This window comes from Lasiosphaeria miniovina (assembly GCF_030549165.1).
Source record: "Lasiosphaeria miniovina strain SMH2392-1A chromosome Unknown B0T26scaffold_3, whole genome shotgun sequence".
Classification (NCBI taxonomy): Eukaryota; Fungi; Ascomycota; class Sordariomycetes; order Sordariales; family Lasiosphaeriaceae; genus Lasiosphaeria; species Lasiosphaeria miniovina.
In genome coordinates this window covers 2,064,931-2,087,018 of record NW_026848222.1, presented here as the reverse complement: position 1 = coordinate 2,087,018, position 22,088 = coordinate 2,064,931, and the positions used below count along the sequence as shown (strand labels likewise).

General features: G+C 54.1%; 3 protein-coding genes across 3 annotated transcripts; 2 read left to right on the top strand and 1 right to left on the bottom strand.

The window, feature by feature from the left end:
- The first annotated feature begins 8,677 nt into the window (after positions 1–8,677).
- B0T26DRAFT_208594 (uncharacterized protein) lies at positions 8,678–10,724 on the top strand. Its single transcript, XM_060433787.1, has 4 exons — positions 8,678–9,691; positions 9,778–9,889; positions 9,987–10,098; positions 10,277–10,724. Exons 1-4 carry the CDS (start codon positions 8,780–8,782, stop codon positions 10,512–10,514), a joined length of 1,374 nt encoding a protein of 457 aa, XP_060298149.1. The 5' UTR covers positions 8,678–8,779; the 3' UTR covers positions 10,515–10,724.
- A 5,876-nt stretch (positions 10,725–16,600) lies between these two features.
- Positions 16,601–18,472, top strand: B0T26DRAFT_673946 (uncharacterized protein; the record flags this gene model as incomplete). Its single annotated transcript, XM_060439655.1, has 1 exon — positions 16,601–18,472. One exon carries the CDS (start codon positions 16,601–16,603, stop codon positions 18,470–18,472), a length of 1,872 nt encoding a protein of 623 aa, XP_060298148.1.
- A 316-nt stretch (positions 18,473–18,788) lies between these two features.
- Positions 18,789–20,384, bottom strand: B0T26DRAFT_701876 (uncharacterized protein). The gene is made up of 4 exons (XM_060441610.1): positions 19,906–20,384; positions 19,640–19,806; positions 19,498–19,570; positions 18,789–19,407 (listed from the first exon to the last, which is right to left on the bottom strand). Exons 1-4 carry the CDS (start codon positions 19,970–19,972, stop codon positions 19,019–19,021), a joined length of 696 nt encoding a protein of 231 aa, XP_060298147.1. The 5' UTR covers positions 19,973–20,384; the 3' UTR covers positions 18,789–19,018.
- Positions 20,385–22,088: the final 1,704 nt, after the last annotated feature.

Here is a 22,088-nt window from a genome sequence, read left to right as displayed (position 1 = left end):
CCGAACGACAAGGTATCAGGGAGTTCTTTAAGGGGAGGGGGGTTGAATAGCGCCTCTAGAGTCTGGCGGTGATGCTAGTGGGTTTGTCCTGAATCTTTGCACACCCCTCAGGCAAATGATGCCAGTGAATGTGCAATGGCAATGTGTTCAGCCAGCAGGGGAGGGGGGGTGGAGGGTCTACGCGGGAGGGGCGCTTGTGTGTGGTGTGAAAGCGTGAGTTGATAAATGGCTGGCTGGGAGGCAGTTCTCGGCCACGTTGGACTCTAGGGTACCAAGAACCTGGCGCCGCTGTTTCGATGGGTGTGCCTCCTGAAGAGATGTGATCTGCTGTGGAGGACCGGTGAATCTCAAAAGGAGGGTGGTGTGCAGGCGGATTTGCACTAAGCAATCTTTGGCGGAAGAAGCATACGGGAAGACACCCCGGTACCTCCTTGGAGTTTTTGCCTGAGGAGGAGCAGCAACAGATCGATCACATTAAGTTCCCGACGGAGACAGCCGCAAGGAGCCCAACGGTACTAACCCAGAAAGACAAGGCCAGCTGTCTAGAGCCGTTGAGTCTGTGAGAGCCGGACCTGTAGCGTTGGCGTAGGTGGTGGCGAATGACGGCGCACATCTGTCTAGGCTGCCAAGAACTAGGTCAACAACCCTGGGGGTAGCTCCTGGCCGGCGAAGGCGTGGAGTAAGAGAGTAGTAGTCCGGTCTATGTACAGTACTGTACTGTATGTACCAGAGCCGGATAAGCAGCGTGTGCGGTAGAGAAGACTGGCCGTTGGTGGCGGCCAGCTGGTGGGAAAGATGGCTTACGGCGAGCAGGGACGTTGTGGACTGGCTTGTATGTAGCCCAGACTAGAAGTCGGTCGAGGTACTGGGCCGCCCAACCGAGGGCGGGAGAGACCGACCAAGACTTGCGAGGAACAAGCTGCGACCGGCAGTGGATGAATGCAACGACGACCGGGCTTGCTAGTGCGGAGCGCCTAGCACGGCCTAACACGATCAACGAGACGGGAGCAGTCAAGACCCGTAGTTGAAGACGAGGCGTGTTAAAGTCGGGCGAGCATGAGCATGTGAACGCTTGTTGGCCTGATTTTATTAGTCTGCCCATCAGTCAAGACAAAACAACGTAGAGATGAAGTTCAACGACAAGGGGACGCCATCCAGGATCATCAGCCTAGCAATGGACCAGCCCCAGCGACACGGTGCGCGGGGGGGAAGGGGAAGGGGGCCATCCCATCCGTCTTGAGGTAACCCTGGTTCAAGGCCGCAAGCTCATGCGCATCTCACTAGCACCGATCAATTGGAATCCTTCCCCTAGTCTTTTCGTCAACATCTCGGGATATCCTCAATGTGACATTCACGATGTAATCTCTCGAGCCCGGGCCGAAGCCGAGGCAACGAAGGGATCCTCTGATGCGGTCATGTTTATCTCGCCGCTTCTCACTAGCCACAAAAAGACTCCAGAGACTGGAAAGCGTGCATGCCCACGGTTTTCACATCAAGATGCCCAAGAGATCTGTTTCTCTTGTTACACACCATGAGACTGCTCGCCGCCCTGGGTTGCTCAGCTCTTTTGTTGCTTGCCAGGCGCTGAAGAAGTAGCTAACGGCCGGGATGATTTAGTCGTTGGACTTGGGCAACATCAGCTGGTTAACCTTGTAGACTAGAACTAATAGACAAGTCTGCATATGGTTAGGCTCCCGGCAGAAGACGGTAGAAGTCTCTTCTAGAGAGTGTAATCATCGCAAGGGGGCCGCCAGGGGTGCAAAGATGTTGTCAGGAGATGGGTGTGCTGTGTACCGGAATGTGCAGACCCTGGTTCTCGAGTGTATCAAGGGTGCAGGCGACGGTGGAGCAAGCAGCCAAGAGCAGCTACAGAACACACAGACAACCGCCAAGTAGAGGGTCGACGAGCAGTGGCTTGGTATGGGTGTACTAGTAGTCTTGTAGGGTGTAGAGCAAGGTAAGGTAACCTAACCTTGGTATAGCAAGGGTATCATCAGGTGGGTGAGGTGGTAATAATCTGCACCAAAGGCACGCAGATAGACTTGCCGTTGGCAAGTTGGCTGACCAAGCAGCACGCGTACATGTACCGTACTAGACTTGCCCTGGGTAGTCAGGCTTATGAGTTGGGATCCATCCGTACTCCGAAGTAGGCGAATATCGGGGTTCCAAGAGCTCCCCATGAGCAGGGCCGCGGGGCCAACATGTCGATAGGTCACAGTGCAGCCCTTGCTGCTCGTAGTTTGATCAGCCGCGGCTCGCAGCGCAATGCAGCAACCCGCTCTGATGGATGCGCGGTTCAGATTTCGGTCCATCTCATCTCTCGGGATCCCCTGGGGCACACACACCTCAGCTCGGGGGTACCTTGGACCTTGAAAGTTGGGTAGGCGCCTCTGCTGGTGCTAGGCAAGGGAGTTAGTAGCAAGGCAAGGTTATGCTGGGGGGGGGGGGGGAGGGGTGGTCCGTCCGGGCCCCTCCATCACATCCCCTCCCTCCGCCCTTGGCCATCTGCCCCCCGGCTCGAGCACGGCACCATCATCCATGACGGCGGATCCTTGCCTTGACTGAGACAAAGCTTCGATCGTCCGATGAACCACATGCACGACAACACATGGTTTCCACGAGAAAGACTCCATCTGCGCATCTTTGACACAGCACGGCGCAGCCTCAGCCGCCGGGAAGCTGTGGGGTGTGGATTTTGTCTACCCCTCTCATCACATTGAGAACACAGCATCGACTCTGCAGGATTGGCACACCACAGGCAGGAGGATGCATGCGCTTCATCAGAATTGGAGTGCCGCACCTAGGTAGGTTAGGTAAGGCAATAGGCAATTCTACCGCCTGGTAGGCTTACTATGTGGTAGGTAGGTAAGGTAGTTGATGTGGTTCTATGCATGGAATATGTGCTGCTGCAATCGCCATCCCATGGGATCTGGCATCTGCGGAGCCTGAGGTCTGGTACTGGTCTGGTCTGCGCTAGCTCTTGTCGAGGGATGGCAATTGGAAGGCCGGAGATTGAACTGATTGGTAGCTCCCGTTGCCAACAAAGCTAACGGCACCTCGAGTTCTCAGAAGAATGCCGCTACTGGAAAGTATTTTCCGCTCGGAATCTGAACCGCCGGGACTTGGAGTCGTGGGCAACTCGAATTGACCCATGAGGGGAGGGCGGAGGAGGGGTGATGCTTACGGCTTCCCTCTGTTTTGTTGAATTTGTTGGAATTGAACAAACTTCAACCAGAGAAGGAAAGAAAATACCTTACTAGGCAGCAAAAGATCCAGACCGGAGATCCTAGGAACCTGAAGCACGGGCCAGCCACGGCTGGTAAAGCAGAGGGAAGGAACAAGTAGAAGACGGGAGGACGAGACTGCCATTTTTGGAAACCACCTCAGATCTTGGAATAACGACAGGGAAGGCACACTACACAGCACAGCGTACCTATAATACGACCTTACCGCCTCGGCCTCTGCCTGTGCACGTTCTGATGGGTAATCTGCGCCTTTCTGTCGTAATGGAACCCAAGTCAGGTCTTCCGCTGCTAGAGACACGCCGCGGGTAAAGTCGAGACTGTTGATGTTATGTTTTTCTCCTCTCTAAGGCATTTTTACGAAAGATAGTCGTGTTGATGAGCACTTCGTTGTTGCATGACAAACACCTTGCCATGGTTAAATTATATTAGGGCCGTATTCGGACTGACCTAGGCCGCCATGTTAGCTGGCGGCTTCTCCATCTGCCGCACTGGCCCGCGCAGAGGCAGGCCGATGGAGACAATGTCTTAAATCACTTCAAGATGATCTCATCATGTCTTCGGCGACCTATAATGTTGGCGCATTAATGGCACGGACTGGGATAGCGGCAGGGGCTCGTGAGCGCGCCTCGCTCTGTCCAAGTGTCCATCCCTCGAGCCTAGGACCTAGGTAGGTACCAAAGGTATCCGTAGGTATTGATGATTGTGCCGAGGGACAGTTTTTATTTTTATTTTTTGGGGAGGAAAAAGGGAGGGATACCGAGAGCTCCCTGGCGGGCCTCAATCTCTTTACTCTCCACAGAGCAATGGATTGGGAACATTGACCGGAGGACTCTCTAGCTTGGTTAATGTTGTGAAGAGCGAACACCCTAAAAAGGCGTGAAACTGGGGATCCACCAATAAAGATAAAAGGAAATCAGACGGATATCACGTGACTAGCGCCGGGTTCAGCACTTTAACCTGATTAACGATCCTAACCTCACGGCGTGCCGGGGTCAGTGTCTCCCCGGGCCGTGAGTGTTTGAATCTGGATCGCATTCCCAAACGCACCTCTTGTTAGGGAGGACGAAATCCAGAGCACGTTGACTTCGTTCTCTGTCCACGCTGCTTACCTAGGTAGGTGGAGTTAAATACAACTTTAATTATTTTTCCATTTCTGTTACCAGCTTGACATTTTTGGCTCTTGACCATAAAAGGCCCGGGATCCGCCATAAATCGGCCTCCACTGCTCTGTGGGTCCATGGGCGGGACATGCCCCCACAGCGGAGGGAAAGCAGCCCCGGGGGCTAGGTGAGGTTCTACCTTTCTAATGACCTTCTAGAAGCCGAGTGAAATTAGTATTGGCTTGACGGGAAAGCCAAATTCATGCGTCGCATGGGTTCTAACCTCAGTCTTTGCCTCTCGTGTTCTTGTCCTAGTGTAGTTCTAATGTCAGAAGACAGACGGATGAGGATACAAAAATCTTTGCAAGCATGATGGTGGCTTCATTTTTAAAATGTCCTTGGCAGGGCTTTCGGGCACGTCTGAGCTGAGCTGCATTAAATGCGTAGGTAGGCACACGGAGTTTAGGTAAGGAGTCTTGATTGTTGGGCGACGGGGCGGTCTCTATTTTGTCTCGTCTGCGTTGGACGCTGCAAGCTTCTCTGCAGTTGAACTTGGTTTAAGGACGGGCGGCCTATGCTAAAATGTCTCGGTTTTCGTTTTCCCTCTTACCGTAGGTTTCTTGTCGCCGTTGCGACGTGTCCCCTTTTCAGCCCGTAGCCCTATTTTCCAACCGCGGAAGGTGGGGTTCCTGTGCCTGTTCGTCCCATCTTTCTTCTCTCTATCTCATTGGATTGGAGTGTCAAGACCCCCGGAAGAGCCCCCATCCCCACCGTGGCGGTTGCGTCGCGTTAGCGTCTCCCCAGGCCCAACCCGTTATTCAACCTCTTGCATCATGACAACCCCTACTTCCTTTCCTGTTTGACGGCTTTCTATTCAGATTTTGAGACAATGGCAGTTTCCGTATCGTGGGAGTTTTGCGCACTTTCAGCACTGACTACAAGAAATGACTAAATATGGCCTTTAATACAATACCCAAGGCTTCAAAATACTTTCCAGTGGTTTCTGGGGGGCTGCTACCTGATAACACATGGTGAAGTCCAGTTTCTATGTTGCCGGTTATGTGTTCATGTTAAACCCGTAAGGTAGCTTCAAGTTCTTTTTTTGATATATTTCAGCTGATAAACCGGCGGGATCTGCGAATGTACGTACGAATAGGTACAATACCTGCCCTTGGCTGCAAGCATAAGCTGTCCGTGCTGGGCCCATTGAGCCTCGAGCAAGGCAAGAGATGATCATTTCCAAAGTAGGCATATTTGACAAGCCCAAGACAGAAAGTGGGGCCCCAAGGGACAATACCGTTTTGGTATTCTATACTATGTACAACGGGCCAACATATACCCCCTTGATGTGGATTTACATACATGGCGAACCAAGTCACACCACTCATCTCGCACCTGCTCCCTCGTAAACCTCATTTTATGGTGCGGACGTGGCCGTTGGTCTCTTCGTGTCACAGACAGAGCTTTGACATTGCGGCTGCAGCTATCTAGTTCTGCTAGGTGGGGCCTGTGTCTCGACGACTCCAAGGCATTTACAGGGCAGAATAACACAAAGCTATCCGCTTGTTGCCGAATAGAGACAGCATCTTGACTCGTTCATTCTTCTCCCGGTCTATTGGTGTCCATTTTTAACGCAATTTTTCGGGAGGGAGGGCGAGGATACTGGGATTTTAGCGTGGCTACCTTACCTTACTTGCTACCCACCTGGTACCTTAAAGAGCTTATTTATTGCCTCATATGACCGGGAGACCCAATTGAGAAAGAAGATTCCGACTGGGAGGAGAAAAGAGCTTGAAATTGCCATGTGCTAGACCGTACCTGACCGGGGCATACGAAGACTGGCGCCATTTGCCGCGATGGTCACACGAGGCAGGTGCCACTGACAAGTAACACGCAACCTACACGCTAGTAGAACTTGAGAGGACCAAAAGAACAAGGTAAGGTTCAAGAGCTTAGGTTCTTCCGAACTCTGACAAACTCGAACACCGATGGACCGGAAATGAAAGCGTTCCGCAAAATATACCCCCATCTTGATATGTGTTTTGCGCTTCTTTCCCGAGTGGCAGTTCTGCTTCGCACCCGCTGGGTTGCAATCTCTTGAGATTAACTGCTCTCTCCACAAGATCCGATATCCGATATTGCCGGCACTCTTTGACTATATCAACGATGCAAGGTAACTGACTACCCTACCGTGGAAGCCATTTCCGAGCTCCGGTGGGCGGCCCCAGCTGCAGGGTTCGACAGCCACAGCAGGTCCGAGCCTGTTTTTGCTGTTATTTGTTTGTTTGTTGTGGGTGCCGAGCTGTCTTATGATCGAGGCTATCTACTATAATTTCATCTCGTCTGCCTCGACCACTTTAGCTTGAGTTGGCTAGACACCCGTTGATCAAGTCCATCACACTTGGTTGCCAATACCATTGCTGCCCAACTTGGGTGCACGACCGGTCGGCCGAGGTGAAAAGTGAGTGTGCTTCATTTACCTTTTTCACATGCGCCTACTGGAGTTGTAGTCTTTAGTATGCGCCATTGTGCCGAGTCGGGAACGACTGATGAGCATGGCGGCCCAGGACCGTTCGGCGAGTTTTGAGCCTGCCTACCTACCTACCTACCGTACCTACTGTGACAAAAAACAACGACAGCATACGCTATTCGGATCTATTCTCTTCCAACTGCCACGGCCATCTTCCAATCGGCCACCGCAGACATTGCGGCAGAGACAGTCCGTGTCCACCTGTGCCTTTGACGGCAGACACAGCAGAAGATAGAGAGGCGGATATAAAAGAGACGGGAACATGCAAGCCTCACAGGTCCAGCCTACCAGATGTGACGGAGACGGACTGCACCTGGCCTGGATGACCGGTTGTTCTTGATCTGGCTTAGAAGGGATGAGCGATTTTGTCGAGACTCACCGAGTCGAGATCAGACAGCCGCACCAACATTCTCTCGCTCGTTAATACTCTGAGCATGCAAGGGGAAGAAGATGGAGTTTCTGCAGAGCCATTCTCTGCCGCGGATTCCCAGGTCTGTGATTCGCCTTGGTTCTTTCTGGTAGTCAAATCTCTGCCTCCAGCTTCTGCTTCAAGCTGCAGAACCGGCTGCAGCGTGTTGTTCGTTCTGCAGCGCGTGCGTCAGCCTAATCACGCAAGGTACCATGGATGTGACCAGGATGGCGCGATAAGGACAACGTTCCGGCCGCAAAAAACGCCACGAGAATTGGGCAGGGGGTGGAGATCGCGATTCAATTGCCAGAAAGGTCGAGACACATAAAGGACGTGCATCAACAACCAGCATTCTTCCTCTCCGGCAACATGCTGGCTGCCGGCTCGGGGCGCTGGTTTCGGAGCGCCATCCCGGTTCTCCGGGCAACTGTGCCGGCGGGCAGACATCAAAGCGTCTGAGGACAAAGCAGGAACCCAGACCCGGTTGGACGTCTGGGAAGCTCCAGGAGGAGGGAGGGCGAGGAGGGCGAGTCGGGTGGGCGGGGCTAAAGGCCCGTTTTGCCCACTGCAGCCCTATGTCATTCCTATTGCCGGGACCTTGGAGGCATCATCCGCCGGGAAATCTGGAGTTTCTTGTCGCTTTTCTTGTTCAACCTTGGTCGGCCAGCTCATCGTCCTGATTAATCTGTCAAGGTTTCAAGTTGACAAAACCGCCTGGTTGCGAGCCTGCGCGTCTGTGAGCCTGTTCTCTTGGGCTTCGACGACATGATGTCAATACTGACCCGGCGCGGGCCAGCTTCTATTTTGGTCCCATCTATCACTCCCGACATGAAACCTGCAGCGGTCGGCTGTCTAAGGATAGATGAGATGGGCTGTCGCCGAAGGTGCGGCAGAGAACAAAGGCACCGAGTCCCGCCTCTGGAACGCGTCACCTCCAATTGTTCCACTGCGCAACACTTCGAGCCTAATAAATTGGCCAGGCCGCCCCTAGTTATTATGCCCCGCAGTCGTCTGGAGCTATCCGGGCTTGACCCACGTTCCTAAGGGGAGCCCCGGACCCCACAGCCACTCAGGTCAAAAGATCTCAGGGGGGCCAAGACCGTTAGTTAGGCCGTTACTTGGACCCTAGCCGTTACAAACTTACCAGATCACCAAAGGGGGAGCGGGAAGCGAGTGATGATGACATAATAAACGCTCTGTATAACGGCACGGCATCTCTCTCGCCATCCCTGAACCGCTCACTGAGCCTCGAACAAGACAGACAGAAATTACCGGACGTGTGCATGTTCATGTACCTCTAACCTACTCTTCAGTAGCTGTGTACATCTCGTGCCCACTACGGAATACCTTACATACCACGTGTACACATCTCATCTTACAGCGGCTCAACACGATCGCTAAAGCCCGACCGACGACACATCACGGCCACCCACGGTAGGTACCCAACCCGGCTGACCGCGGAAAAGAGGCGCCGAAAAATCGAAACCGGCAGCCCATGGAAAACGGCGCGGTGCTGCGGGGCGGCCCGGGCATAGACGCCGCCGGGATTTTCTTACTCGTGCTGACTCTGTGTGTCTTTCTTCTGCCCGCCTTTCTTTACTTTCCACCAGTACCGCCTTCAAAAAGCGATGCCCTCCTTCAAACTCACACTCGTGTGGGCATTTTGCCACCGCAACCCGCACAGCAGAGCCACCACAGAGCGTCGGGGACGGCCAAGGTGAGGTCGCCGAGCTCAAAGAGTCCAAATATCCCAGCAACCATCCGCAGCCTTTGGATATACCCCGTCAAGTCGTGCAAGGGAATTGAAGTCAGCCAGAGCAAGGTTCTTCCCCAAGGACTCGAGTTCGATCGGCTCTACACTTTGGCCCAGCTTAAGAGCCCCTTCCCCGTCGGGCTCGACGCCTCGGACGCGGAGAAGAGCGGTCACAAATGGGAGTTCATCACTCAGAGACAATACCCTCTGCTTGCCACCGTCCAGGTGGATCTCTACGTGCCGGATATTGCAAAGTCCAGGGCCCAGGCTTTCAAGTCGAGCGACAGCTTTATCGTCATACATTTCCCCTGGCGGGGTGTGGGCTTCCGCGGCGCCATCGACTGGATTTCTGCAAAGCTCGCCCGGGGCTGGCGTGCACTGCCAGAAAAGGAGATTGTGCTTCCGGTTACCTTTCCGTCGCAACACGAGATTGACGAGCGCGGCTACGACTACGAGCCTGTAAAAATCTGGAGAGAAACAGTCACGGCCCTCAATATGGAGGCGGACCTACCTCGGGAGCTTTCCCTCTACCTGGGCGTAAGTAACAGGCTCGGCATTTTTCGGATAGATCCGGCCCGATTACGACAAGTTTACCGTTGCGCACCGACCGAGGCCGACGCCGGTTACCAGCCCGTGACTGGGTTTCAAGACGCGGTGAGCTTTCTCATTCACACGCCGTACCAAAAAGACGCGGCCGCCAGCCCAAATTCCCATCTCCACAGCTAACTAACGGCGTTCAGTATCCCTTGCATCTCCTCAACCTGTCGAGCGTTCGAGATTTGGACACCAAAATTGTCAAGGATGACAGTCTCAAGGTCCTCGACCCCAGGAGGTTTCGCGCCAATATCATAGGTAAGTGGGGTGGTCTACCTCTGAAGGGGAGAGCAGCACGCTACGCTACCCTGACTTCCTGCATGGCGCGATGTGCTGCGATTAACACCCTCACAAGTGGACGACATACCAGCCTATGACGAGGAGACCTGGAAGTCTGTGCGACTCAAACCGGGGCCCTCCAGCAGGCGCCAGGCATCGAGTTTCCACGTGTCTTGCCGAACAGTCCGGTAAGTTTACAAGTTAGAACAAACCGCCTCGTCCCTCACCCCATTCCCTTTCCCTACACCGCAGCTACTTGTCTGCTCTAATAGGCTCTACGGACACCGTTTCACCAGCCGCTGGCGTGCCTGGCAGAGAAAGAAGATACTAACTAGAACGTGGGTGCACGCCCGCCACCGTCACTAGATGCAAACTGCCAAATGTCGACCCAGACAGCGGTTTCCGTCACCCTGTTGAGCCGGACAAATCCCTGAGGAAGTTCAGAGAGGTTGACGAGGGCGCCAAGCACAAAGGCTGCCTCGGGATGCAACTCACCCCCCTATTCGACAAGACGGAATCGTCGGACGATATGGAGAGCTGGCTTGAGGTTGGCATGTCTGTGGAAATCGTGGACCGAGGCAGTCACCAGTATATCGTCCAGTGAGGCGATAAAGGATGAGCTAGAATTAGATGAGCTTTGTGTCGCGGCTTTGGTCAAGAATGGGAATAGTGTACAGTATATAAGTAGGGGTTAGACCTAGGTGGGAATATTCAGTCTTTCAAACAGTGTGAGAGACGCACATGTTTTGAGCGCAACCATTTCCGCCGGAATAGAACGATGAGACAGGCCGTGAGAGAAAAGTCTGAGAATTATATCAGGAGGAAAAAACCACGTATCAATTCTATTCCTAGCGGCAAGAAGCTGCAAGGGTCATGTATGACCTCTACACCTTCCACACCTAGGTAGGTAGGGCAATTACGGACATTCAACAACACGGCCAATAAACAGCAATAATGATTAAAATGCCCTTCATCCCCCCCCCCCAAAAGTCCGCTGCCTAAAATACTCCTCCTTTCCCATACATGTCCTGGTATATCACAACCTGCAACCTGCCAAAACCCAAAACAAAAGAAACAAGCCCCCAAGCCCAAGTCCAAACCCGTCGTGGTACTCCCTACTCCCTGCCCGAGAAGGAAAATATAATTAAAAACATAGAGACACACGCACTCATATCATCACCTCAAGTCCGCGGGCGTGAGGGCCTGGACCATGCTGGTACCCTCGCTGAAGCGCGTCTTGAAGATGCGGTTGGCGTTCTGGAACATGCCGTCTTTGAGGCTGACGACGATGAACTGGGAGCCCTTGAAGCGCGTCTTGATGAGGCGGCCAATGTTCTGGGTGTGCGAGAGGTCGAGGGCGGCGTCGACCTCGTCGAGGATGTACATTGGCGCGGGCTTGAACTGGAGCAGGGCCATGATGAGGGAGAGGGCGATGAGGGATCTGTTGGGAAAAAGTGTTAGCGGGGATGATCACACAGGGTGTCAAGGGGAAGAAAACATACCTCTGACCACCGCTCAGCTCGGTCAAGCTCTGCTTCCACACCTTGCCTAGAGAGACCTTGACCTCGAGGCCGTCGCTAATAGTCTTGCCCTCGGGCGGGTCGAGCTTGGCAAAGCTGCCGGGCAGCAGCTCGGAGAAGATCTGGCCAAAGTCGGCATTGACCTTTTGCCACGTCTCCTGCAGAGCCTTCTTCTTGTAGTCGTCGAGGCTGACAATTGTCTCCTCGATCTTGCGCTTGTCGCGGATGACGGTGCGCATGTTCTGCTTGAGCTCAAGCTCCTTCTTCTCGACCGTGACGATCCTGGTCATGACGTCGTGCTTGACCTTCTTGCGCAGCTCCTGGCATCGCTCAGTCAGGTTGCGCAACGTGGCGCTGCACTCAGCAATGTTCTGGCTGTGGAAGTCGTAGGGGGTTCCGGCACGCCCAAACTGCCCCTTGGCGTCGGCAATCCACTCGTGCTCTTTTTCGAGGCGCGCCACTGTTTGCACTGCCGCCTGCTGCTCCTTGTGGAACCTCTCGATCTGGTGCCCCAGCTTCTGCTTCTCGAGGCCCTCCTCGGCAATCCGCGCGTTCTTTGACCGAGTGGCTTCCTCCAGGGCTCGCAGCTCGTCGTCGAACACGTGAAGCTTGGTCCTTTCCTCATCAAGCTGCGCTAGGGCCGTGTTGTGTGTCTCCTCGAGCTTCGCTTGTTGCTTGGCGAGATCTTCGATTTCTTCCTGCTGGGCCTTGATGGCGACATCTATCTCCTGCAGTTGCTCTCGCGCCGCGGCGAGGTCGGCCGACACCTGCTCAGAGTCTAGTTGCGCTCCCTGAAGCTCTTTCTGCAATGTCTTGTTTGACGAGACTATCTTCTCGAGCGAGGCGCGCAGCTTGTCGACCGAGGCTTGAAGCTCAATCAACTTCCCATCTTTGTTGTTGTCGAAGTCCTTCATATCCTTCTCGATCCTCTTAACGTCGGCGTTGGCCTCGGCCTGTCGGGTTTTGGCCTCAACGACCGACTTCTTTAGCTGTGCAATCGTCTCCTTCATGTTGGCTACCTCCTGGATAATGGACGAAGACGAGTTGCCGCTTATTTGCTCCTCGGCAAGCTTGATCTCGTGTGCCTTGAGGTCGAGCTCCTGCTTGATCTTCTTGGCCTGGTCGAGCTTGGTCTTCTCCCCGGCGATTCGAGTCCGCAGGCTATCAAGCGTGGACTCGGTCTCTGTGAGCTGCCTTGTGATTTCGTTCAGCTTCTGCAGGGTAACCAGGACACCGCTTGAGTTGGGAGCGCTGCCACCCGAGAGCGTTCCAGACGGGTCATATGCATCGCCTTCAAGCGTAATGCTCCGCATCCTGACGTTAGGGTCGAAGGTGACTCTTTTGGCAGTTTCTGCGTCGGCGCAGATCAGCGTGTTCCCAAAGACATACTCCATAGCGGCCGAAACTTGATCATCATATCCGACCAGAGACAGGGCCAAGTCGACCTTACCAGGCGCAATCTTTTGTGCCGTGGCAATTGTCTGGGCCGAGGCTTTGAAGGCCGAGATCTTGTTGAGGGGAATAATGGTGACTCGCTTTCGCAGCTTTCCGCCCTGCAACAACTGGGTGCCCGTCACTTCCGTGTCAACCACGACATTGTATAGTCGGCCGCCGGCGCAGATCTCAAGTGCGGTGCCGGCATTGGTATGTTGCTTGTCTAGAGTAAAAAGCTGCGCCACCAAGCCTTTCACCTTTGACCGATCAAAGTTGGCAACGGGGTCCGAGTAGTTGAAGTCGATATTGGCAACCTTGCGCTTCAGAGCATCGGCTTCCTGTCGAAGGTTCCGAACCGTCTGCTGAAGTTGGCTCTCCTGCTTGTACGCCTCATCCTCTGTGCCGGGCTGAAAGCCAAGCTTGCCGAGCTCTTTCTCGAGTCGCTGGGCTTGGGACTTGAGCCCATCGAGGTCCTTGAGGAGGCCGGCATTTTGCTCTTTTGCCTTCTTTGCGCGCGGCTCCTCCTCCTTGATGCGCTTTTCAAGATGGGTAATCTTAATCTTTGACTGCTCCTGCTCGGTTACAGCAGCAGTGGCGCGATTTCTTGCGTCCTGCAGTTGCGCCTGGTATCCGTTTTCTTGGCCTTCCTTGGATGCGACTCCGGTCTGCAGGGTCTGGAGCAGTTCCTCCTTGGACTCTGCTTCCTGGCTCTGCCTTTCCATGGCCTCCCTTGCTGCGTCATACTTGGCCTTGATATTTTCGTACGTCTTGGTTTTATCCTTCAGGGTTGCTTCGAGCTCGGAGACGGTTTTTTCGCCAGCCAATCTCCGCTCCTGTTCCTCCGACAAACTGCTCTGCTTCAGGTCCACAACAGTTGCCAGACGCACCAGTCCGTTGGAGTGCTTTTTGACAGCCTCTTCGAGGGCCTGGGCCTTTCCCCCTTTGCGTAGCTCCTTGTCGCGCTGCGACTTGACCCTCTGGACGTCCTCCTCCAGATGAGAGATCTCGCTCTTGAGCCGCACGGCGCCGTCGTCGAGCTCCCTCAGGCGGAGCTTCTTGGCCTCGAGATCCGAGGCGGACTGCTGGACCTTTTCCTGGTTTCGGATGTAGTCGTGGGCTACTACGACGCGCGTTAGGCGCTCGAGGTCGTTTTGCGTCTGTTGAAAGTCGAGAAAAGCGCGCTTCTGGGTGCGTAGCTTCTCGAGCTTGGGCTCGATCTCGTCGCGGAGAAGCTCTGTTATCTCACGGAGCTTCATCTCCTTCTTGGCGATGGTCTTGAGGGCCTTGTCCCTCCGGTCCTCAAACATCCTGGTGCCGGCAGCCTCCTCGATCATGGCCAGGATCTCGACGGCCTTCATGTTGAGAACCTTGGTGATGCGCCCCTGCATGATGAGGAAGTTTGGGTTGTTGATGTTCAGCTGGACGGACTGGAACAGGTTCTGGACCGTCTGCTGCTGGGCGCGGTGTCCGTTTACGAGGTACTTTGAAGTGCCGCCGAGGACGATCTGGCGCGTGACGCTGATGGTGGCATATTCTTCAAAGCCAATGGGCGACCGCTTCTTATCCTTGTTGTCGAAGACAATGGTGACGCTGGCCTTGGTGACGCCAGCCTGGCCGCGCTTGTAGATGAGATCCTGTTTTGGGGGAAGAAAAGGTGGTGAGTAGGGGGCAAAGGCGAAGGTGCGGGCACGCTTGGGGATGTTTCTTTACCTGGAGATTTTGGGCGCGAACTGTCGACATGTTGGTGATGCCGAGAACGAAGCAGATGGCGTCGAGGATGTTTGACTTGCCGCTGCCATTGAGGCCGGTGATGGAGTTGAAGCTCTCGTCCCTGTCGGCGGGCGTAGGCACGGGCGCATTCTGTTAGCCAACTCTGCATGCAACCGCCAAACTGCTTTCGCTTGGCTCGACTATTTTCGCATCCTTTGTTTTGCCTCGCATTTTGGGTTTCTTCCAAGTCTTTCTTACCATCCTGAAATGACGGTACGCACGGCGTACGACTTGAAGCCCTGCAGCGCATTTTAGTTAGTCGCATGTTCGTTCGTTTGTTTGTATTCTTTGATGATATGGTCGCCGTCGCCGCCGCAGGCGCAATGACAAACTTACGTCGATAATGACTTCGGTGACTCTCATGGCGGGCGATGTCGACTCGTCCCGGTCGATTCTGGTGCTGAGTGTCGGTGTCGACTTGGCTTTGGGAAGGTGCGCGCTGTCGTTTCCGTCGGAGTAGTCAACCCAAAAGACACGGCCGCGACTCCCCAACACAGCTTTTGTTTACTTTTGGCTGGGGTGACGCCCCTCAGCCAATCGCGCTGCTGTTGCGCCCCTCTCCCGCCCCCACCACGTCAACACGTGCGGGCCCTGTGCTTGTTGTAGAGTCCGTGCGAGCGACTCTTAACACGGTGCCACTTTCGTCTAGTTTGTAAGTCCAGTCCATTCATTGACTTGACAGAACCTGAAATAGAATCCGGACAGCTGGGACATATTAGTCTTCTCCACCCCTTGATTATCATCTACACGTATTGCACTGCTAGTGTGTAAGGTATCTCCCAATTGCCTGTCCGTGACCTCATATTCCCCGCTCGGTGGCCAGAGCCAAGTTGATGAGGAGATCAAAACGCACGTTTCAGCCAGGCCCATTGTGGAGGCTCGAGACTCGTGTTCTGAAGCTTTCTCTCCAATCTCTCGTCACTCCATCCTCCACACTACTGCGCCTTCGATTAAGTACTGTCGTGACACATAGTTCCTTGGCCCATATTTAAACAGCAGGGTGTGAGGATGGCTTTGCCTTAACTACCTTGTAGATTAGGGAGGGTAGGTTGTATGTACTTCGTACTGGAGACGCAATCAATGCTAAGTGAGACCTGAGATCGTGTGGTTATAAGAAACATAGGAATAAAGCTACTAGGCCATGCTGCGCTCAAACCGTTGTCTGCCCAAGTTGATAACGGCCAAAACGCCAGTTATATGAGGCACTGAGACGAGCTGATGACCCGAGCCGTTCCAGGTTGCGGTGTCCATGGATGTTATTTGAATTTCATCGATTCCCCAGAGTTAAGGCTGCGTCAGCACCCCACTATTTGCCTAAAAGTGGGCGCTAATTGGCTGGGTGCCGGGTCGGAAGTCGGTCTCCAAGGGATACTGAAGTGGACAAGTGCACCCGCGGTGCGCCCCAGCCCAGCCGCAGCGATGGAGGGCACTACGGCTGCGGTTCCAACACAGCGGCCTGGCACGACCAGGACTTCCAGAGGGGAAACGTCTCTCCAACCACAGGTGGTTGTCACGATCCGTATGTTTGCGAACCTACTTTACCCCGTACCTTACCTACCATAGGCCCCTTGCCTTGTTTTACGTGGTTGAATGCAAAGCAGCGACCCAAATACTGTTCTTTACGTGTGCTTTAATTGTCTTGATTGGCTTGGCGTCTTTCCGATCGTTCCCATCCCGACTCTCTTGCAGTATCATCAATCGAATCAAAATCAGCAACACCTCAGGCTAGTGTAGCCATCCGCCATCAACCACCGTCCCAGCTCTCGAACCTCCTCGATTGGCCTAGCCGCGTGGCAACAACGGGACACCTGCCCACATCGCGCGTCGCATCGCCTCTTCGATATTTGCCGACCAAGCAGCAGCACGCCCTCCTTCCGATGGTTGCGTTGCCCGCGGTCTAGGTGATGCCCGCTCAAAGTCGCCGCCGCCAACGCTGCGTCCCGAGGTCAGCGGCCTCATCGCGACAATGCCAGACGCAATGATTCCCTCGATCCGTGCGCCAGACTCGGACTCTCCCTCGACTGTTCGGCCACGCAACCGCCGCCTTGTCAACACGAGAGGGGATGGGGGCTCCTCGTCGGCCGTATCGAGTCCGGGCCAGTCGCCGACGCGCACCGCCACGCCTATTCCCGCCGCTCACATAGGGTCTGTCACGGGGAGGAACAACCACGGCTCCGAGACCGCGCGGGCCTCCTCCCGGGGGAAGAGCCCGGCCGGCGCCGGTTCGCTACTTGGCGGGTCGTGGACCCCCACCTGGGCGTCGGTCCAAGGATTCGCCTCGTCCCTGTTTGTTGGCGGCGAGACCGAGCTGCCGGCTAGCAGGAATGCGAGCCAGACGAGGCAACCGACGAGACAACCCAGTCACAGAGACCTTGGAAAATCCCCTGGCAGCTGGGGCCCCGAGCCCCCAACCGAGACGAGGCCACGGTTGGAGCATGTGGCGGCCGGATCACTGGCAAAGAGGGATGCTGCTCTGAAGACGATGCGGACAGCGAGTGTGCTTGAAAGCCACGAGGGAGTTAATGGGGGGCTGGATACTGCCGGGAACTTCAAGAAGCGGAACTCGGACGACAACATGCGATCGTCTTCCCAGAACGACGAGGATGCCGCGGGCCACCTGGTTTACATCCATCAGGTTCAACCGGACGATACATACTATGGAATTGTGCTCAAATACAGGTGTAGGGAAGATGCTTTCCGGAGGGCCAATGGGCTTTGGTCACGAGATAACATCCAGGTGCGCAAATGGCTGGCGCTGCCGGTGGATGCGTGTGAAGTGAAGGGGCGCCCTTGCAACGGGCCGTCTTCGTCTAGCCAGATTGACTTGCTGGCCGAGACGCCTAAAGTACAAGACCTACTCGGGCAACAAGACACTCACGGCGTCTACGACAACTACTTCGCAGGGTCGGAGAACTGGCACTCATCGGAGCAACCCAGATCCGGCGACGACGATCGGCCGTGGACGCACGTTAGATGGGTGTCTATCGATTCGTACCCCAAACCCGTCGAGATCGCGCGCATGTCCCGGAAAGCTATGGGGTATTTTCCGCCTCGGCGGAAGAAGAGCCTCCACACCATATCGGCCCTATCTACCCCCCGCGCCTCTGTCGACGCGCCAAGCAATGTCCTCGGTTCCGAGCCAGCTGTCGACAGCCCCAGGAGTGTCTCATCGCGCCGGCTGAGCTTTTTGAGCGGCCACCCGCAGCTTGCGGCATCCTTGTCAAACTCGGGACGAAGCAGAGTCAACAGCGTTGAAGGAGAGGACGGTCGACCTGCGTGGATGCGGCGGCCCGGCGGCGTCGGTTCTCTAGGGAGGACTGTCCGAGCACCCGGACCCGAGCGTGACTACTTTAACTCGTGGACGAACAAGCATCTTCCGGGGCTCAACATTGATTCGTTGCCATCAATGTCAGTGATGGGGTCCGAAATCGCGCGGTTTGGGTTCGGCGGAGCTGGCGATAACGCGGCGATTGTCGAAAGTCCCTTCGAGGACGGCCGAAACGCTACGTCGGCCAGCCGGCAAGGCGGCACGAGCCTCGACAAAGCTGCCGCCGCCGTCGAAACGTGGCTTCGCGGGGCGTTTGCCAAGCGGTCCCCTGGCACACCTATTTTGGGACCGCGGGCTCGGACAGCGCCCGACGAGGGCGATCTCATCGAGCTCACCGACACTAATAGTGACGACGGACGGCCCAACCTTACTCCGACCGACTCGGGCGGCCTGCTAAACTCCTTTGCGCCGTCTTCTTCCTCGAGCAGGAGTGTCGGGGCAGGCGCTAGCGCGGTCAGGGGTCGTTCTCTAGGCGCCACAGCCTCGGCCAAAACAAGCAAATCTGATTAGTATAGTATTAGACCGGGTTTCATTCTCGATGGCAATTCACGAAGGTCTCCAGGATATCCATAGCAATATTTTGCTACCAGGCGTTGTTGGGAGACTGTTTTTTTTGTTTTCTTGGAGAACGCGCTGTGTTGCTTTTTTTTTGTATATAAACCCAGTATCTAGCTAGGTGCCAGGTACCTTGTCCGACAACGAGCCAAAGCATAGCATATCAAACTCAAACCAGCCAGCGTTTCTGGTTGGGATACTGAATCTTAACTACGCTTGAGCGAGTGATGCGTGAACCGTGAGAAACGTCGAAAGACACCAAAAGATGAGAAAAAGAATACAACCCAGGGATTCACTAGCCGTCATCGACTAGCCTAGCAAACGCCATCTTGCCGTGGGAATGGACATTCTGACTCGGCACCACGGTGCTGAGGGAACAGGATAATTAAATCAACATCGAATAATATAATATACAGGAAGGATATAGGTATGTAGACGTTATGGTGCAGCAGCAGTCCTCCCAGTCAAGCTATGTACGCAAGGTTCTCTTGTCGAATCGAATCAGAGCTCGTCATGACCGCCCCCATCTTCGTCTTCCAAGTCTTCATCAGCTTGCTCAACCCTAGGATCTGGGATAGCCTCAGCGTAAGCCTCAGCGTCGCCGAGTCTCACAGCCGTGGGAGCGGCACTGGGAGCGGTACTGGAGCCAGCACTGGGGGCAGCACTGGAAGCAACAGGCTCTTCTTGTTGGCCGTTGTTACGTGGTCGGAGCGGAAACTGATGTGTGCCCTGGACAAGACACACGCTGACCTCAGTCTCGTACTGCGTAATTGTCGACGTGGTCGACGTCGTAGTCGTCGGGATGATCTTGTTGATGTGCGTAGAGTTGAGCTGAACCGTCACGGTCGAGGTCCCGGGCAACGTGACGACAAATGTTTTTTCGCAGAGGGCTTTTTTTTTTTTTTTTTGGTTTTGGGGTTAGTTCATGCAAGATCAAGATATCAGGATCAGGATTAGGATCAAGACCAAGTTGAACGCACCATCTATTTCTGTCTTGTTGTACCGTTTCTCGATCGTCACCACCGTGCTTGTGATAGTCGTCGTTGGCAGTGTCTAGAACACCGTTAGTCACGAGAATCTGTCCTGGTCAGGGGGTTCCGGCAACCGCAACTCAAAACGTACGACATTGGTAGTAACCCATTTTGTTTGTATAGAGGTGACATCATGCTCGTAGACGGTTACGATCTTTTCGAACTGGCTTGCGCATACACTGATGCTGTCGTCACAACGCGCAATCACCTTGTGTACAGGAGCTGCGGCAGAAACGGCGGTGGCTGCGACGGGGTCATCTGCGACAAGCCGAATCGGTAAGTGAGAAATTCTCAAGTGATGAGTCTAACAACGACGACGACGACGACGACAGGTGAGCAAGACTCGACTGTACCTACATGACTGGGCAGATGCGGTACCGAAGATGCCGAGGCCGAGGCCAATGACAGCGAGAATCTGTACCATGATGGCGAAAGGTTTGGCAGAGCAGAGGGGGCCGGGCCCAGGGAAGGAAGCGATTGCCGTTCTTTGGCCTTTTTGGGCCAGACAGACTGCTGCTGAAGTGCAGTAGCCTACCTACATATACTATGTAGGCGCCTCATCTCTCAGCTGAGAACTTCCTCAAGAGAAGACCATTACTGTGTATGGATGATAGGTGGCGCTCTTGTTGGTAAATCTCCCCCTGAATCTGATACCAGCTTCAATATTGAAGGCCATGCGAGTACCAAACCAAACGGGGATAACATCCATGACATGGCAGTTTGACGGCTTGTTGGCATCTGATCACATTCATCACGGCACTTCCGGGGAGGCGCTGCCATCGCAGCTGGCCATGCGATTGCGAAATAGTGAAGTGATCCAATATTTGGGAATCGATAGTCGTCGATAATCTGTCTGCAGTCACTCACTGCGAGTGACTCATTCACTGGCACTGCATTTTCTAGAGTCTAGACCGTTGTACCTTCATACATACAGCTCAGCCGGGCTAGGGTTTGCTCTTTCATGTACTACAATCTACACAGCTTCAAAAGTAGTTCTGCTGGGTACTATTTTGTATTTTATTTTGTATAAAATTGATTTGTGGCGTTATTGGCCGAAGAATGTCGTCGAATCCTATGCCCCTGTTTACCCCCTACCAAACCAAATAAGACAAACACAAACCCTCGGCGTGGCGGTACAATACTGCCCTATTTAATTGGTGGCGCGGTTCTGCGAGTAGGGGTCCCGGGCCAACGCTCAAAACTCTACAGTTTTACAGTCTGAAAAAAAAAAAAAAAGTCAAAATAGTAGCAACTAGAAAATGGACCACCAGATGAAAGATAATTTAATCCGCTTGTTTTCATTATTGAAAAATACTATATTTACTGGGGATTTAGAGCCTCTGGTGATGCCAGTGGCTTGGCGGTACCGCACCAACACTTGAACAGGGGTCAGATTGCACCTTGCGTCTGCTCAGCTAGGCTCAACCGTCTCTCACTAAACCATTCACGATATCTATTACATCTGTGCCCCTGGCAACTATCTTGCACCTGTGCCGAATATCGAGTTCACTTCAATCACCGAACTTTTGTTAGCTTGTTGTTTCTCATTACAGGAGTTTGATTCGGATATCTTTACGGGGGGGTTTTTTTTTGGTTTTTTTTTTGGCATTTTCACTTCCGAAAGAGCAACTTGTTCGCAGAAAGTTAGATATTATTGATCAAGGAGAGGGAAACACCTTATTTCTCCATCTTTTCTCGCAGTTATATCATTGTTTAGCAAAGAGTTGTGAAACTACACATGTGATGACTACCGAGTATATAAGAGGGGGCTCGCGTTCCGGGAGCTCTTCCGCACCGGCCAGCCAGTTCCGTGGTGGTTCAGAGCTTACACAGCATCTAAGGTGGGTGGTCCGGTGCGGTGGTGGCCTTTTGTCTTCAGGGGCACAGATGGATCGATATCGTAAATGGGTTGGTGAGAGGCGTTTGAGGCAAGCTGAGCAGCCGCAAGGTTTGAAGGCCTCACATGCAGTAGCCAGGGGCATAGATGAATCGATATCGTCGTGAAATGGTTTAGTGAGAGGTGTCTGAGGCATGCTGAGCAGGCGCAGGGTACAGTACACGTGTGGTTGCCAGGGGCACAGACATGGACCGATATCGTCATGAATGGTTGGTAAGAGGCGTTTGAGGCGAGCTGAGTAGATGCAAAGAGGAAAAGAGGCTGTTTTTGTTACAGGGCAAAGGCTCCGGCTGTGCAATACATGCATTATGCGTGTGCCGTGTGTGAGTCCGACCCGGTTTGGAAACCTCCGTCTGCTTTGCAACCTGTGGTCGGGCAGCGGTTTGACCTCCGGTACGTCGGTGTTGACCTCGGTCGGCAGGTCAGTGTCAATATGTGGCTGGCTGGCTGGCTGGCTGGCTGGGGGCTGGAGCCATACCGAAACAAGTGAGTCAATTCCCTTTTCGAAAACATCGGGTCCGACAAGGTGAAACCATCATATCTTTCACGCACAGTTGAACTATTAACACTGTCTAGAGTCTAGACCACAGGTCTCTTAGCTGCAGCGGTGATAGAGTCTTGCAAACCATACCGTAAGAAGTGA